The 18357-nt window shown below is 39.1% G+C and overlaps 1 protein-coding gene across 4 annotated transcripts in view; it reads left to right on the top strand.

Annotated features, from left to right (window-relative positions):
• TNC (tenascin C) overlaps window positions 1-18357 on the top strand; it is a 110076-nt gene that overhangs the window by 59939 nt on the left and 31780 nt on the right. Inside the window, exons 11-18 of one of the 4 annotated variants that reach the window (XM_007474531.3) lie at window positions 3786-4058; window positions 4523-4780; window positions 5717-5989; window positions 6738-7010; window positions 8598-8870; window positions 11114-11386; window positions 12398-12670; window positions 15815-16090. In XM_007474531.3, the coding sequence (XP_007474593.2) occupies window positions 3786-4058; window positions 4523-4780; window positions 5717-5989; window positions 6738-7010; window positions 8598-8870; window positions 11114-11386; window positions 12398-12670; window positions 15815-16090 (2172 nt within the window). The remainder of the gene's footprint in view (window positions 1-3785; window positions 4059-4522; window positions 4781-5716; window positions 5990-6737; window positions 7011-8597; window positions 8871-11113; window positions 11387-12397; window positions 12671-15814; window positions 16091-18357) is intronic. The other 3 variants (XM_007474532.3, XM_056812025.1, XM_007474533.3) reach the window with 3 other exon arrangements.

Raw genomic sequence — 18357 nt, 5'->3', positions numbered from 1 at the left:
AATGTACGAATTAAATTAATATCTAATATTTCAAGTATTATATTTATGAAGTTTATTATCTGACAAAATAGAACCACATGACTAAGTTTTTTTCTACCTGTTCAAAAAGCCCCCTTCACCAAAGCCATGACAGGAAGGAAAAAAGGCCAGGAGACAGAACTCCTTGGAATTTATCTCCTGTCTATATCAGCACATAATGACAGGAAGAGAGTAGGGTGCTAGAAATCAAAGTTGTGCTAGGGATCATTTTTGTTTTGCTAGGGTAACAGATTCAAATTATAAATTTGAAAGAACAATGAGTGACAATGAGAGTGACTTGGAAACCATTAAGTGATCGCCAAGCACAAATTACCTACTTCTGAGAAGACTTAGAATAACATATGGTGCATCAGAAATAAATTCCCGTTCTCTCTAAAACTAAAACTTTTATAAAATCTATTCTAGTCCTGGCCTTTTTGGTATATAAAACTTTAATTTTTTGTTTTGAAAATGGCAAGACTTCTGATTTTATATAAAACCATGGGATTTAGAGTAGGAAGAAAACTTGAAGGTCAAATCATCTAATCTCCTTATTTAAAATGTTAGGTTTCTTTTGGGTTTCTATCTAGAGTTCCTTTTAAGACAATCTATGTAGAAAAAGGTCTGGTTTTGGAGGGCAACAAGGACAGAATTTAAACATATAAACTTGTGCTTTTAGGGCAGGTAATAGAACTAATAAGTTGAAATATCTCTGCATTTTTATTTCTTTGTCTCATTTATTTTATCTTTTATCTCATTTTCATATCTCATTCTCTTAGTTTTTCTTCTGTCTTCCTCTGTCTCTTATTTATTTTTTATTTCCTTTGTCTCAATATGTCTTTATTTCTTTGTCTTTCTCTGTTTATTTGTCTCAGTGTATCTTTCTCAGTGTTGGTCTCTCTGTTTTATCTGTCCCTATCTTTATTTCTCTATCTCTGTTTTTGATTCTCTTCTGCCTCTGTCTCCCTCCCTGCTTATCTCTATCTATCTCTCCATCTATCTTTAGTCTATCCCAAGGTCTCTCTTTGCTCCATAGCAGTCTATATGTAAAAGAAGAAGTTCATAAATTTTCAGGCATCATGCTACTATCATTAAATAAGAGTGACTGAATAACAAGCATGGATTGAGCCACAATGGCAAGCCACAGGGTTCACTCAAAGCTTTTCCAACTTTGTCAGACCTGTTAGAGCCTGCATTATACCAGAATAATCTTAGCAAAACCAACACTTCCTTTATATTAAAAGGAAGCTTTTATTATTGGGGGATACCACAAAATATCAAAACAAGTCTCTATCTCATTGAATAGATAGATCTGCTTTTTGGAGATTTATGGGAGGAAATAACCAAGAAGTGATGGACCAGGAGGAAGAGGGAGGGGCAGGTAGGTAGCACAGTGGATAGAGCACCAGGCCTGGATTTAGGAGGACCTGGGTTCAAATCTAGCCTCAGACATTTCCTAGTTGTGTTTCCATGAACAAGTCACTTAACCATGATTACCTAATCCTTGCTTCTCTTCTACATCGAACTAATATTGATAGAAGCTAAGGATTGTTTTAAATTTTATTAAAGGAGGGGGAGTGATATCTCCTGATGGCAAGAGTGACTATATCCATGAAATTCTATATCCACTGTAATATAATATACCATGAAACTACATCCTTTTCCTCTGCTTATTCAGATAAACCAAGCTTTGGGCATGTTGCAATTTGGATATAGAAAGTGATTATGAGAAAGACATTGTTCATCAGGAATAGAAATTTTCAACTCTTCTCCCTTACCTCTCCTTTGACCTCTTCAGGGACAGATTCAGCCTACTTCATAGCAAAAAGATCTGTTCAAATATGTACTGGTGGCCCCATAGCTATAATCCCTTTAATGGGAGCCGATTCCATTCCTGAGAGCCAAGTCTTACAAGTCTTACAATGCAAATGCTGTCAGGGAAGAGATCCCACTGACTTCAGTCATCTTAATATTTATTAAGCACCTACTATGTTCATTTGCTTATACTGAATTCTAAGGGAGATAAAAAGACAAATGACTGGCTCCCTGATCTAGAAAACTTTACCCTAAATTTACACTAAGATATTGGCTTTAGAGATGGCATGGACCTTAGAAATGATCTACCCTAGCATCCTTATTTTCCAGATGAGTAAACTGAAATGAGGAAGGTTAGGGGGCTTGCCAGCAACCAACAGAATCTGACTTTAAACCCAGCTCTTCTGACTCATAAATCCAGTGCTCTTACCTCTTCTAGTCCACACTGCTCCTGACCCACTCCTGAGACCAAGTTTAGTTGGGGAACAGACTGGAAGAGAATGAGGAGGAAACTAAAAGAGAAGTAAAGGAGAGCTCAATCTTAGTTGCTTGGAATCTGCATGGAGTCAACCTTATTCTAATTTGTATTTTGCCCTTCTTGTGACATTGAAAACAATGCATAATCATAGAGAGACAGGGAGCTGAGACAAAAGTTCTCAGTTAATATTAAAAATAAAACGAAGCAAGAATTTCTGCCTATGGTAGCTACAGAGTCTGCCCATTGCAGTGGTCCCCAAAGAGGTTTAAGAAATATTATCTCCATCTCCCCCTTTTGTCCCTCCATTTCAAAGTAAATAGCATCATTTATGCTCAGGATTTCATAATGATGCAACTAGGTGATATAGTGGATAAGGGTTGGTCAATGGAATCAAGAAAGTCTGAGATCAGTACCCTGCCATGATACTTCCTTTGAACTGGGACAAGTCACATAATGTCTCATGACCTCAGTTTCCCCGTTTATTAAATGCAAATAATGATACCACCTACCCCACATTGCTGTTGTGAAGATCAAATTAAATAATGTATACAAAAAGCTTCACAAACATTAAACTACAATAAAAATGCTCATTATTATTATTAGTGTTCATTCCTCATTGAGACTATTGAGGAGTTACCTTTTAGCTGCATTCTCTACTTTAGATGGGGTGAAGGTAAAAAAAATTTCGTGAGAGTGAAATTATTTTTCTACATAAAGCACGTAGAAAGAGATGATGTCATAGAGAAATTGCTAGCTCCATTAAACTATAGTAAGGACCTCCGCCCAACTCCCCCTTTACATCAGATCAGAACTAAAATGCAGAAAGATTTTACTTCTTTCAAAATAGGTGCTTTAATTGACATTGTTGTTTTTACTTCTTGAAGGCTCAGAGCCCTAATAAATGTGGTGAATCAAATTAGATAAGACTCATTTGTACTTAGCAGAAAAGTTGGGTCTGAAAATAATGTGTGGTCGTCTATTTCAAAACATTCTCTCCACTGATTTAAAGGTTTCCCCTCCAATCTTGTTTGCATTATAAATTTCCTTAGCAAACCCTTTCTTCATAGGTAGCACACTCTCTTGAGCACTGTCTAGGGAAAATAATCACTCTGTTAGTGGATTCTGAGTTAATGAGGTCTTATAATACTTCCTGCCTGTGTGTTCCCCAGGTAAATGAAAATGAAGCATTAAGGCTAAGATATACTAAACAGGACATTTGCCCCATGCCCAAGATCCTATTGCAACTAATAAGAGAGTATGTCAAAGGCTTTCTGCTTTCTACCTTTTAATCAGGGCAAGGCACAGAGGAACAAAAATATCACATACACACATAGGCAGAAAAGTTAGATTTGACAGAACAACTCACTCCTAGATGTGATACGGAAAAGTAGCCACAGTATTCTGTTTTCTGATTTCTTTACTTCCAAATGCTTTTGTTCATCTCTTAACTGCTTGACTTTCTGTCCTTCTTCAGAGGAGGCACCAGGGCTCGGAAACCTTACCGTGACAGATGTTAGCTGGGATGCCCTCAAACTCCACTGGACAGCAGCAGATGGGGCTTTTGACAACTTTGTCATTCAGGTGCAGGAGGCCAACAAGTTGGAAGAGGTTCAGAATCTCACAGTGTCTGGCAGCCTGAGAGCTGTGGATATCACAGGCCTCCAAGCTGCCACTCCTTATAGAATCACCATCTCTGGGGTGATTCAGGCCTACAGAACCCGCCCCCTTTCTGCTGAAATCTCCACAGGTACTTTTTCACTTACCAACCTTCTCTCTTTGTGCAAATGTATCTCTTCCATCATTACTAAGAACGTAGGTTGATCAGCTGGGACCAGCATTGAAAACGTGGTTTCTTCCCCAATCCCCTACCCCTTACTGATACGATAACCTCGACCACTCAATAATTTACTGTCTTCTTTGTAGAAGGAGTTATGGTATTAAATTTACACACGTGAAAGCAATAAAGAGTCATTCCCTCTAGCTAGGAAACCAATTGCTCATCTCAACCCTCACCCAGTTTGTTACTCCGATAAACTCTTCTTAGGAATCCATGACATGGAAGTTTATTACCAAAGGCAAAAAAATAACAATAATAATCTTGATGGATTTTGTTTCCCTGAATGTAATGTCAAAGATCTCCTTGAATGGATCAGATCATGTTCACTTTGGTTTGTAACTTGAGAACTTGGCTAACTATCTGTTTTTCTTCAGAAAAAACTCCCAAGGTGGCAGAGTTAACTGTATCAGAGGTTAGCTGGGATTCCCTCAAACTCAACTGGACCACCACTGATGGAGACTATGAGAACTTTGTTATTCAGGTGCAAGAGGCTAACCGGACTCTTACCATCCCAGGAGGACAAAGATCCCTGCATGTGACTGGCCTCACAGCCGCCACCCTTTATAGAATCACCATCCATGGGGTGATTCGAGGCTTTAGCACACACCCTCTTTCTATTCAAGCCACCACAGGTATCCTGGACTCACTCACTAATCCACTTAACATTCTTTGCTATTATTCTTTTTTTTTTTAATCCTTACTTTCTGTCTTAGAAACAGTATTAAATATTGGTTCCAAGGGAAAAGAGAGGTAAGGGCTAGGCAATTGGGGTTAAGTGACTTGCCCAGGGTCACACAGCTAGAAAGTGTCCAATGTCCAGTTTGATCCCAGGACCTCCCATCTCCAAGTCTGGCTCTCTATGCACTGAGACATTTTAGCTGCCCCCTTTGTTTTTCTTCTTAAAGGACAATCTCTAATTTGGGAAGCAGTCAATAAAGGTACTCTGCACCAGGCTCCACAGTTAATGAGTTGCATTAGGTTTCCTTGGAGGACCTTCAATGAATATCTACTTTCTACCATTCCCTTATTTGAAGAATTTAGTATGGAGTCTTAATTAACAAGAAACATTATAAAATTACATATATTCCTCCTCCTCTTCAGAAATGGGGCACCTTTTTCCACCAAGGCATGACTCAAGATCAGTCTCCAAGGGGAAGGCTTCACAAAGGCTTCACAAAGAGTTTAAGACAATTTCTAATTTAAGGAAAAAGCCTTCAGGGGGTTCTAAGAGCAGGGAGGTGAGCCCAAAGCTACAATAAACACAAAAGTCTACAGAGAATGGGAGTCACAAGCAAATCCTAAAAGTCTTTCCATTTTAATTGTTGGTAAGAAAGCAGGATCCTTTAATACCAACATTTACAGAGTGCTTAATTCTTGCTGACAGTTGTATGTTGAAGAGCAGCATACACACACACACACACACACACACACACACACACACACACACACACACACACACACCAGACTTATTTCTCCTTAGAAAAAGCCAGATTTCCATCTCACCTGAATCCTTGGGCTTGTGTGGATTTACCATTTCATTAACTCAATAACTCTCTATCCTTCTTCAGAAGAGGTTCCAGAGCTGGGGAATCTCACAGTGGCCAAGGTTAGCTGGGATTCCTTTAAACTCAACTGGACTGCGGCCGATGGGGCCTATGAGACCTTTGTCATTAAGGTGCAGGAGGCTAACAATTTGGAGGAAGCCCAGAATCTCACAGTGTCTGGCAAACTTCATTCTGCTGATGTTCTTGACCTCCAAGCTGAAACCCCTTACACCATTACCTTGTATGGTGTGATCAGGGGCTACACTACTGAGCCTCTTTCTGCTGAAGCCACCACAGGTACCAAAGAGTGTCCTGTCCCCAAAGTTGGCCATTTCAGTGATAGGGTCACAAATCAGTCTATTACTAGGGTGCATGGGGGAGAAATGGGGAAATCAAGTCTTCAGCTTCCCCTTGAAACAGACCATAGTCAGACTTTGGGGCAGAACATTCTCCCCTACATACTCATTAGATAAAAGAGCTCTCCTGTTCTCTTTCCATCCCACACTTTTCTTGTATTTGGTGTTTAAGTTTCCTGCCACCACCTTTGGAGAATGTATTCATCTTCCCAAAGAGAATCCAAAACTCACTCCCAAAGAAAATTCTAATTGGTCAGTGAACATGAAGTCATATTCTATTGAACTGTAACTATCCTAATTTTGCTGAGAAAGAAAACTCAACTTTTCCTTTAAAATGCAAAGTATTATTTGTTGCCTAAAGTTAGCTGCTTATTCAGGGTCGTAGGACCAGCTTTAGAAGAGAAGTTGGCATCTAATGGATCACTTGACCTTTAAAACACACATTTATTGGATTAATTTTCTGGTTTAAATTCCATGGGACACTCACACCCTGGTATTTCATAATTTAAAGTTTAAATACTGAATTTCTTGCTTTCATGTTAATATTATTATGTCCCTATAAGAGTATTCCAAAAATAGAAACTATTTTTCATACAGGGGGGAAAAATGGTCCCTAGTAGACCATTCCCTAGTCCCTTTCAATGATTTTTCAGATTTAAGTAACTAACTGGCTTTCTGTCCTTATTTAGAGGAGGCACCTAAGCTCAGAGGCTTAACAGTTTCAGAAATTACCTGGGATGCCTTCACACTCAATTGGACGGTGGCAAATGGGCCCTATGAGAACTTTGTCATTTGGGTTCAAGAAGTTGATCAACCTGAAGAACTGCACAATCTCACAGTGGCTAGTGTGCGGAATTCTGTGGAAGTGACAGGGCTCAAGCCAGCCACCCCTTACAGAATCACCATCACTGGTGTGACTGGAGGCTATCGCACTGAGCCCCTTTCTGCTGAGGCCTCCACAGGTACTGCCTTTGAAATTCCTCATTCTTAGGTAATGCCTCCTTAAAGAGGACAATTAGTCTTGCCTTCAAAAAAAGGAACAAACCTAAAATGATTCAGAAATTTCCTTTAGCCTTAGAACAGAGCCTTCTACTACACGTTAATAAATACTCTCTCAAAACTCTCTGGGGCAATGAGGTGGCAAACTTAAGAGTTAGGGTTTAGAAAAACTTAGTTCAAGTCCAGCCTCAAATAGTCACTAGCTTTGTGATGCTGGGCAAGTCACTTAACTGTTGCTTGCCTCAGTTTTCTCATCTATAGAATGGGGATAATAATAATAATAGCATCTACCTCCCACCGTTGATGTGAGAATCAAATGAGATAATTGTAAAACACTTAGCAAAGTGCCTGGTATAAATATACATACATATATACATATATATAATATATATTTGCACCCTTACCTTCCATCTTAGAATCAATACTGTGTATCGGTTCCAAGGCAGAAGAGTGATAAGGACTAGGCAATGGGGGTTAAGTGACCTGTCCAGGGTCACACAGCTAGGAAATGTCTGAGATCAGATTTGAACCCAGAATCTACATCTCTGGGCCTGGCTCTCAGTCCATTGAACCACCCATCTGCCCCCATGTTATTATTATTTCTAAATCAGAGTAGAAACCAAATCAGATCGCCTTAAGTTACTAAGGAATTTATTGACATGAAATTCTTCACTAAAACCCCAAATATTATCACAACTCAGGTGAAAAGGGGCCTGAAGGCAATCGATGAGGATTGAATCAAGGCCACTATGCCTGATTGTTCCTTCCACTTCAAGCTAAAGGGGAAAAAATGAAACAAATCCTAACTTTTGTCAAGTTTTATGCAAATCAGTTTTACAAACCCAGTTTTTTAAAAATCAATAGACGTCAATATAAAAAACAAGACAATATCTCAAGTAAAGGACTAGATCTTTTAATGCCACTGGATAATACCCAAAAAAAGTCCCGCATAAGAACACACATTAGAATGACTCACGTTTCTGCTTTTTTTCCAATCTGGGGTACATCTAATTTCAAATCCCTATGGGAAGATGTAGTATAGTACCAGATTTAAATAGAAACAAATATATTTAAGAAATCCTGCTCACATGCAACAAAATTAACTTACTGAAAGCTTGACCTCCATCTATCAGACTGTGAGACATTTCTTGAAGCATGGAAACTCTACCATTGGAGGAGAGGTTGGAGGAACCAGGGCTGTTTAGTTTAGAGAAGAGAAGAAATGGGGGAGAAGTAATCATTTAAACATTTAAAAGTTTTGTCATAAAGAAGTTGGTAACCCAAAGGCAGCTTTTGGCTAGATATATTTTTGAGAAAAAAAATATTTCCACCCATCAGAGCTCTCTAACAATGGAATGAAGTTGCCTCAAGAAATAGTAGCTTCTCTGTTGCTTGAGGTCTTCAAGAAATAGGTAGATGACCATTGAGGGCATCATGTGAGGGACATTCCTGTTCAGTTTGACTCCATCACCTCGGAGATCCCTTCCCACTCAGATGCTCTGGTTCTCTCAAATGTATGTGACTGACAATGATTCTCTGTCCTTCTTCAGAGGAACTCCCTAAGCTGGGAGAGTTAACTGTGACAAATATTAGCTGGGATGCCCTCAAACTCCACTGGACCACAGCAGAGGAAGCCTATGACAGCTTTGTCATTCAGGTGCAGGAGGCCAACAAGTTGGAAGAGGTTCAGAATCTCACGGTGTCTGGCAGCCTGAGAGCTGTGGATATCACAGGCCTCCAAGCTGCCACTCCTTATAGAATCACCATCTCTGGGGTGATTCAGGCCTACAGAACCCGCCCCCTTTCTGCTGAAGCTTCTACAGGTACCTTTTTCTCACTACACTATTCTCCTCATTCAGAAACCTGCCTTCTTTTTCGGCAGGGAAGGGTCAAGCAAATCTCTCTTCCTTTCGGGATGCATAAGTGAACTTAATCCTTTTCCCCCTTTGGTTGAAGATGTGAAAAGCCCTGCGATCCGAGTGGGAGCGTGATGCATTGCATGTGTCTTGGCACCGTTGCCATTGCAAGGAGGCTAGAAGGAAGGAGGCATGATGCTTTCTGACCCCTCCGTACTCTGCATTTAAGCTTAAGATCAAGGGTAAACAGAGCCAGCTTTAGGGGGAAGCATCTCAGAGTACGGACTAACCCTACACAGAGATCAAGAACCTTTATCATGCTCCCACCAGTAAGTTCGGGTGAGGCACAGATGGTTCTTAAAAACCCTTCTGCAAGGGGAAAATCTCTGGGGAGCCCTCAGGGATGTGGAGGCCATGATTCTCAAATGTAAGACGTGTTTCTTTACTATGTACCAAGTTTAATAGAGAACTGAATACCCCCATAGAAGAAGTAGGATCTTCTCTGCTGAGCCATCCCCAGCAGTGAACAGCTACTGGAATATCTAACTAATTATGACTCAAGCCTGTACCTGAGTGAAATGTCATTGCTTAGCATAAGTGCCTCCATCAGCATCAGCCACAAAGCCCCTACCAGGTCGGGAGCATCAAAGGATCAATAGTTCCTGGGTCACAGTGCCAGGCCCCCCGGGGAAGCTCCGTATCTCCCTCTGGAACTGTTTCAGGGGCCTCGGGGCTCCCTGGGTGGCCTGATCACACAAAACAGTGATTCTCTTCAGCCTTGCTCCTTATCTCCTTCTTACCCCCGGGTGGTTTGATACCCGCTCCTGGGGTTTGGCGTGACTTTTTTTTTTCATTTGCTCTGATCTTCACACTAGATCATCATACCTATCGGAATTGGTCTCTGAGAGCAAGCCTGTACATCCACCGTGGTATGAGTAATTCGGATAAAAATCTAGCGAAGCTCTCCGGCTTGTACACTTTGTCTTCCCCCAGCCAGGGAACGCTGACATCTGGACCCACCTGATTCAGATCCACCAGGGTGCCATTCCCAGAGATGCCACCTATCGCACAAGGCTCTTATCAGGGAAGCACCATGTATGCCAAGCAGCCCTACCCAGATGTTTATTTTCAGTGCTACCTACAATCCATTTCCTCCCGGCAGTCCATGAGGTCACAGGTCACAAGGGCTATTTCAGATCTGTTCACTGTATAGACCCTAAAGTGTTTTGTTCTGTTTTATTTTCAAAAAATGTCAGTGTTTCCATTCTTAATGAGCTGTAGTGACAGGGGAAAACCATAGCTGATTTGATCTGTGCCTCACCAAAACTACTGGGAATTTCTCCCTGAGCCTTAAGATCCACCGCTTTATCACTCCAGACATTCCCCTGTGAAAAGATTCTCCTTTTTCTGCACAGAAAAAAGTTAGTGGGAGCCTTAGTAAGAGAGATATTTACCCCATTGGCTGAAAGAAATAGCCTAGATTGAGCTTAACTAACTTGGCTTGCAACTTGATGCTTTCTTAGTAACACTTAGGAAAGATGAGAAGAAAGGATATTTTAAAGGCACTTGGGAAGAAGAAAGGGGCTGGATTTTATCTCCTGGTTAAGAGAGGTTTAGGTTGTCTTGTCTGTATGACTCTGATGGAAAAAGGAGAACGTATTCTGATAAGATTATTGATTCCATCTGAAGATACTATCATTAGGGGGGTAATGGTGTCAGAACATCTAAAACGTTATCTTTTTTTCAAAGCTAAGGAAGCCTTGGAACAGGGAATAAGGCCTGGGACAAGAAAGTCTCTGTATCTAGGTTGAAGCTTAGTAGCTTGGATGCAACTTCTATCTTTTAAAAGATAGCAGAGATCCATCTCTGGATGGAGAAACTGAAAAATGTGGAGCTCCAGGATCAGTTCCTGGTACTTAAGAATCTTAACTGTGTTCTCCATTTCCCAGAAGTCCTTATGGCAAGACCTAGTATTACATAGGGCATGGAATATTGCTGAACTTATCTTTCTTATGCCCCTTTTTTTTTCCTCTTCCAACTTCCCTATTCTTTTAAAAAATAACTTTTTTTTTTTCCACTGAACTATGAACTATTCAGTCTCTCTATTTCACTTGCAGCCATTTTAAGTAAGCTTGCTATCAGGACCCAAGTGGCTCTAAGATGGAGTACTTAACTGAAAATCTTTTTCCCCCCTTTCTTTCCCTGTTTAGCAAAGAAACTAGAAATTGGGGACTTAAAGGTGTCCAGCATCACCCCTGATAGCTTCAACCTCTCCTGGACAGCAACAGATGGAGCTTTTGAGATGTTTACCATTGAAATTATTGATTCCAATAGGTTGTTGGAGCCTCTGGAATACAATATCTCTGGCACTTTAAGGACTGCTCATATCTCAGGGCTCTTCCCCAATACTGACTTTATTGTCTACCTCTCTGGATTAGCATCTGGTGTCGGTATTCAAACCATAAGTATGGCAACTACAACAGGTATATGCACCTACCTCTGCTTCTAACAATTTTTTCTCCCCATTTTTATTTACAGGACTTTATGCTTATTTGGCTGGGCTCAGCTCTGCTCTGTCTACCTCATTGTGCCCCTCCACCCAACAGAGAGTTAATGGTGAAGTTTTAAATCCCTGATTAGGTTCATATGAAACAGGATGGGGCTCCAAACTCATAGACCATTGCATTTTTTTCTCCTAACAGTGAAGTCCCACAGAATCTCCTTCCCAGTCAAAACCACAGGACAGGCCACCAACTGGAAAATGTAGGGCCCCAAAGTAACCATTGTCTGGATACTGATGTTCCAGTGGAATGGTCATAAAGTAGAATTTTCCCATTGAACAGAAAGAGTGTTAAAGTGCTTATTTGCCCATGGAGACACATGGTATAGTGGAAAGATTGCTGGACTTGGATTTACAAGACCTGGGTTTGAGTTTTGATTCTAACACCATGTGAACAACCAAGTGACCTTTGGCAAGTCACTGACCTCGAACATTGAGTTTCCTTAACTGTAAAACATGGATAGTAGTACTTGCACTCAAGAAATTTCTTTTGCCTACATATCCCAGGGCTTTTAACTCCACAGTCCTTAACAATAATTCATGCAATTTAAGTAATTCTATGTATGTCAGTATTTCACTCCTGGGAATTCAAAGGTATATGAAGTATTTCTCATTAAAGTGGTTAACCCAGGAGTTCTTGAACACAGTGAGAAAGTAACAGGGTTCTAGGAATGATCCTTTACTCCCAATAAATGGTTAATGATATTTTATTCTAAAAGTAAAATATCATCTAAAAAATCATAAAAACACAAGAATTGTATGTTATGCATATTTGTTATTCAGCATTGTAAAATTTTTCAACAGAGGATGATTTTCTCCTTTTGAGGGAAAAAATGTCCAGAGTTTTATGGATTTAGTCTTTGTGTTTGGAACTTAGATCTTATGGTGGTGCTTTAATTCACATATTTTTCTATTTTTTCTCCCCTTTCTATAGTAGCTGAACCTCTTCTTAGCCATCTCACTGTCTCAAACATTACCTCGGGCAGTGTATCCCTCTCGTGGAAAGCTCAGGAGGCAGCCTTTGAGAACTTTGTTTTAGAAGTTAGGAATTCTGACCTCCCTCTGGACTCTGTGGTCTACACAGTGCCTGGGGCCTTGAGAAGCTCTGTAATCACCAACCTTAGAGCTTCCACTAATTACACTGTCCAACTTCATGGGCTGATTGGCGGGCAGAGTGGTCAGACCCTGATGGCCCAGGCAACCACAGGTATTTCACTTTACTGGATTATCTCTTGTTTTTCTTCACTGTCTGTTGACCTTTTCTTGGATATAGCTCCAATAGATATCCATGACCCACTTGCCCTATATTGTTTCTACAAGACTCTTCTCTATGAAAAAGCAGAAGAAAAAGAATATGAAGGACTGACAGACTTGTTCAATCATTCTTTGAAAACAGATAAGCTAAAAATTCTAAAAAAAAAATCTTTAAGTGTCCAAGAATTAAGGAAATCCACTGGCAACTTTTCTTTCCTAACTATGTCCACACATCTGGAGAGGCTCTTTGCATTTGGGAGTACTTAACCTGACTTGCTCCAGTTGAATTTCTCAAACATCTTTGCATCTGATTGTGAATATTCTCCATAATCCTTCCAATACAATCCATCTTCATCTGCTTGTGGTCTTTCTAATCATGGTGATGGGCAAATCTCATACACAAAAAAGATGCGTGCATGTCACTCTGATGTCTCATTTGGATAGTCATTTCTCTACTAGGCCTTTGGACTACAGCCTGGTATCTCACATGGCATGCTAAGAAAACATACACAACAAAACCAATTGCATGGACTGAGCCAGTTAGGCTTGTGCTGTGACCAAGACTTCTTTTTGCCTGGCCTTTGTATATTTAACTGTCCAACAGTGAGTCTGTTTCATGAGAGAGACTTCTCTTTTTCTAGCAAGCACGGCCTTGCATCCATCAGAATTTTCTTAAGGTCTCAAAACCTTTCTTATACCAGTCTCTATCTCTAAGATTGTAGCGGGGCATGTAGCATCCTCCCATACCCATACATATCCTATGAAATCTGTCTTTCTTGGATGTAAGCAGCATGTACAGGAATGTGTTTTGGGGAGATGAGAGAGTGGTGATATATAATATATGGAAGATGATTTTTCTCCCTTGCATGGATACTGATTTCTTCGCAGTCCCTTCTCTGAATCTTTTCACATCTCAGCACTTTCTAACTCCATTCCACCAATATGAGCATTTACAAGATATCTTGGAAGCAGAGATACAAGACTGGTCCTACATTTCAGAAATGTTGGCACTGCCAGCCTTGATTTGGCAACATGATGATAGTTCCAACATGAATCCTTAATTGAGGCACCATAGTAAAATGCAAAGAAAGAGAAAATAAGCCCCTGATTCCAATTGTCATTTTGGGCATGTTTATGGTTATAACTCCTCCATGCTATTTCTAGAAATCATGACACAACTAAGTTCTGAAAATGAAGAAACTTTTAGAAACCGCATGTAATTGTTTATAGCTATCTAAAGTATTTGAATCATATCCTTTGGTGGCTAGAGATTTTATTTTCCCAAAAGATAATTTCGTGACTGGCTTATAGATTTATGCTATTAAATGGTCCTATAAAACCTGATAACTTTTTGCTAGAGTAGAGAAAATAGAGTTCCCACTTATACTACTGCCTGAAATTGAAGTAGGCTTCTTTCCAGCCACTTGGAAGAATGATATTACCATCATACCTTTAATCTCTCCCGTCCCCTGACCCATATCACCTCCTCTATCACCTCAATCATCTAGGGCCATTTTATTCATCGCTTCTCTCCAGGGCACAGTCTAAATGGAATTCATTCAGTGGTGGCCATTTTCCAGACTGTTATATAAACAACCATCCAAGAGGCAAGAGCCCACATAGTCCCAAATGGGAAATAACTCAGCGACTCCCCCATGATATAATAGGATATTCAGAAAGCCTGCATACTATATGCTGATGAAGGGGAAACTAACAACAGGGAAATGAATCATCCCTGGATCCAGTAGTTCCATGGAATGAGACAACTTTGTATTTGGTGAGTTTAGGGCTTAAGTTTCAATGCCATTTTTGTCCATAGCTATAGGAAAGTAATACAGATGCCACAACCATATCTAAAAGTTCTTGTTTTCCTATTACATTTGATGGGTGTGCTTTAGCAGGAAAACACTGGATTTGTAATCAGAGAAGCAAAACTCAACTTTTGGCCTTGATATTTACTACCTAGGTAATCTTGGGTCAGCGGCTCCTCTTTGTCTGAATCTTGGTTTCCCCATCTATAAAATAAGGGGGAAAAACTGTGACCTTTAAGGTTTCTTCTAGCTCTAAATCTATGATTATATTTAAGGGTTTTTTTTTCTTTTCATCAAAGACATTCCAATTTTAATTTATATCATTTTCCTTATAAGATATTGTTCCTCTAACATAAACTATTTAATTCAATAATTTAGCAAATATTTATGAAATACTCTATATAAGTATACATATAGAATGTATATACATATATAAATACAAGGCACTGTAGAAAAATGGAGTTCTCTAGTTATGACTGAATAAGAAAGAGAATTTGTGCCATGGGAACATGACTTTCAGGTTACCTATAAGACTTAAAAAGCATGAATTAATGGACTATTTTATCACTTCAAAGCTCTATGATTTCATCAGTTAGGGTATACCTTCCACCAATTCATATCATTTGAATAGAGGGACTTACAGGTTGTAGTGGCCAAAAACTCCATTATCCTGTTAGCAACAAAATCATAATCATCTCTCAACTTCAGTAGGCTGATATTTTCCCGAAAGCTATATAGTTTGTGGCTGGGCTCTATGTAAAGTTTTTCAAGCTCAGTAGGGCCTGCCAGAACTTGCAGTCTGCTGGCCAGGATCGCATCCATGCCACCATAAGGCATCAGAATAGGACTTTTATTGAAGAATATTGTGCAATATATAAAAATCCCTATATAAAATATAGATATATCTATATATGTATGTAACTATGTACAGATATTTAAATATTTCTAACTAGTGATGCATGTATTATTCATACCCATTTGTGTGCAGCCAATCCATTTTTATTATGTTTAAAGAACTAGAACATGGCTTTTTCTACATAGATAGGGAAGTTATGTCATATGCTCCAATATAAAAACCTGTTACCAATTGGAAATCATGGTATTCTTTAGCATTTCATAAACAATATACTTCTGCTTTATAGGTATAGAAACAACCTAAAGATGCCTTTTATAGTGTGACACAAACTGGGAATGGAATGATGTTTTCTGATGTCATGACAATGCTTCCCATTACTCTATCCCTTCCTAAAGTAATATTCTCTCTGCCTTTGTTCCTTTTCCTTCAGAACCAGAGCTACAGGTGGGCCAGCTAATTCTTACCAATGTTACCCCTGACAGCTTCAACATGTCATGGACCACAAGTGCTGGGCTCTTTGCAAAGTTTGTCATCAATGTTAGCGATTCCCACTCTCTGTATGAACCCCAGCAGCACACAGTCTCAGGAGACACGCAGCACGCTTACATCACAGGCTTAGTAGATAATACTGGCTATGACATTAGCATTAGGGGAACGACGTGGGCTGGTGACCAGACCGAGCCACTCACTGCCTTTGTGACAACAGGTACTAGTTCCAATGTCTTTAATATGATGGTATTTCCAGCTGCAATTCCAGCTTGTAGGAAATGGAATGCCATTATGTACATTCCAGACAGAAACTCAACATGATTCATTGTATATTTAATATCTAGAATCTGTTTAGGCTTGTTTAGCCCAAATATCCCTTTCTTGGTGATTAGGCAATAAATTTTACTCTTCAAAATCAATTTTGGGAGAATACCTCTTGGGGCATACCATTAGGATGTCAAATTTCCCCAGTGTGATTTGTGGAGGGTTTGAATCGTACTAGGAACATGATGAAATAATCAATACAAATATATTTAAATATTTATAAAAATAAATAATAATGAACCCTAAGAGTGAAAAGGACTTTAATTTATAGCTCTGCCTAAAGGTGATTTCAAACTAAATTATTCCAGAAAGATAATGATTTCCCCATTTTTAGTAGCAGGAAAATTATTTCTCTCTAAAACAGACACCTAGAAGAGGTCATCTAGGATCAGAATTTGAAAATAGCTGAACTAACTTGGACCTCATTAACATACCCTTATCCACTTGCTAGGAATTACTTCTCCGATTTTTTTTAAGTAGATAGTGGGCTAGTTCCTTATACTGGCAATGGGATCATACAAACTTCAAGAGTAGACCTACTCAGGGACCATCAGAAATCTCAACTAAATACTATTGGGGGAAAAGGGAAGTAAGAGGAAGAAGAAAGCCATCATCTAATTCACACATGCTGCACCAGATTCTCTCCCAGTGCCTGTTCTAAATTATACATCTGTGGAAGCTCCAATAAGTTTTTTCATGTCTAAGGGAAATTTAGGTTCATTATTTAAATTTAAAGGGCCTTCCAGGCACAGTTCTATGCAATGAACATAATGATTTTCCCACAATTGAAAAGAACACTTTTCTAAAAACATAATCTAACAAATAGGGGTTTTTTCCTTGCCATTTATCTGATATATATATTCATTGTACAGATAATCCTCTAAACTCAGAAAATGATAATCCCTTAGGAAAACATCATATATATAAGATGAGTAATGAACAAAATTCCTAGGGTTGGTGGGTAGGGTGGAGGTTGATTATTAATGAAAATGGATCCTATCAAAGAGACCTTCCCTTTACATGTTGCTTCATGCAAACCTCCCAGGAAGAATTAAGAACAAAAAATAGGTTAGGAAAAGTTTTCAGTTGGTATATTCAAGACCAAATTATTAGATTGTCCACTATGAGTGTTAAATATGAAGAAACTCAAGACCTTTTATAAAAATTCCCTAAAGATGGACCACCATCAAGGTCAATGGTGAAAAATTATATAAAATGACAGTCATGACCTCCAAAAGAGGTAACATCCCATTCATCAAGAGGAAGAGAATGACTGTTATGTCCTCCAGGAAAAATTATGTTTTCATAGTGGTACATGAGTTTCGTTTAGCCTTTATCAGAAACATTACTTCTTTTAAATATCCTTATGCAAAATATTTCAAAATCAACATCCAATTTCAAAATAAATACAGGCAATACAGTTTCAGGAAAAAAAGGAGGGATGGGAGGGTTGGGGATATGTGTCTTCATAAAGGAAAAAAGTACACTTAACTCTTTTTTTCTTTTAGGCAAAGCCTTTAAGACTGTCTTGAGAATTAAGAAATATTTCTTTCAGTGTTTCCACTCAACTATGAATGGAGAGTACTCCAAATTGAACATGGCTAAGGATGTTTTAGGGCAACAATTATGAGATCCTTTTAGGTGGTCCATGAAGTCAAATTTGTTTTCATAATAATGCTAAAATGATATGTATATAATCCCCTTTGGGGTGATCAGTGATTTTTTAGACTATAAAGGGGTACTGAGACCCAAAAGTTGGAAAACCATTACCTTAGTGATCATTTTGACCTATCCTTCCCTGCCCTACCCTATCTCGCGACCCTAGCCACCATCACTAAATATTCCCTATAGCCATGGAATCATAGGTCTAAAATTGCCCTCAATATCCACTAAACCTTCCACACCCCAATAAAATACACTTCAATTAACCAAGAGTTGTTGCCAGGCCATATATTTTTTAATATTTTTCTTATAATTATTTATTTAGAATATTTTTGCATGGTTACATGATTCATTATTTTTCTCCCCCCTCCCAGAGCTGACAAGCAATTCCACTGGGTTATACATGTATCATTATTCAAAACCTATTCATATATTGTTCTTATTTGCAATAGAGTGATTTTTTAACGCCAATACCCCAATCATATGCCCATCAAACCA

This window comes from Monodelphis domestica, chromosome 1, assembly GCF_027887165.1.
Source record: "Monodelphis domestica isolate mMonDom1 chromosome 1, mMonDom1.pri, whole genome shotgun sequence".
Lineage (NCBI taxonomy): Eukaryota > Metazoa > Chordata > Mammalia > Didelphimorphia > Didelphidae > Monodelphis > Monodelphis domestica.
Note: the sequence above shows the minus strand (reverse complement) of the source record. Positions and strands in the feature narration are given on the sequence as shown.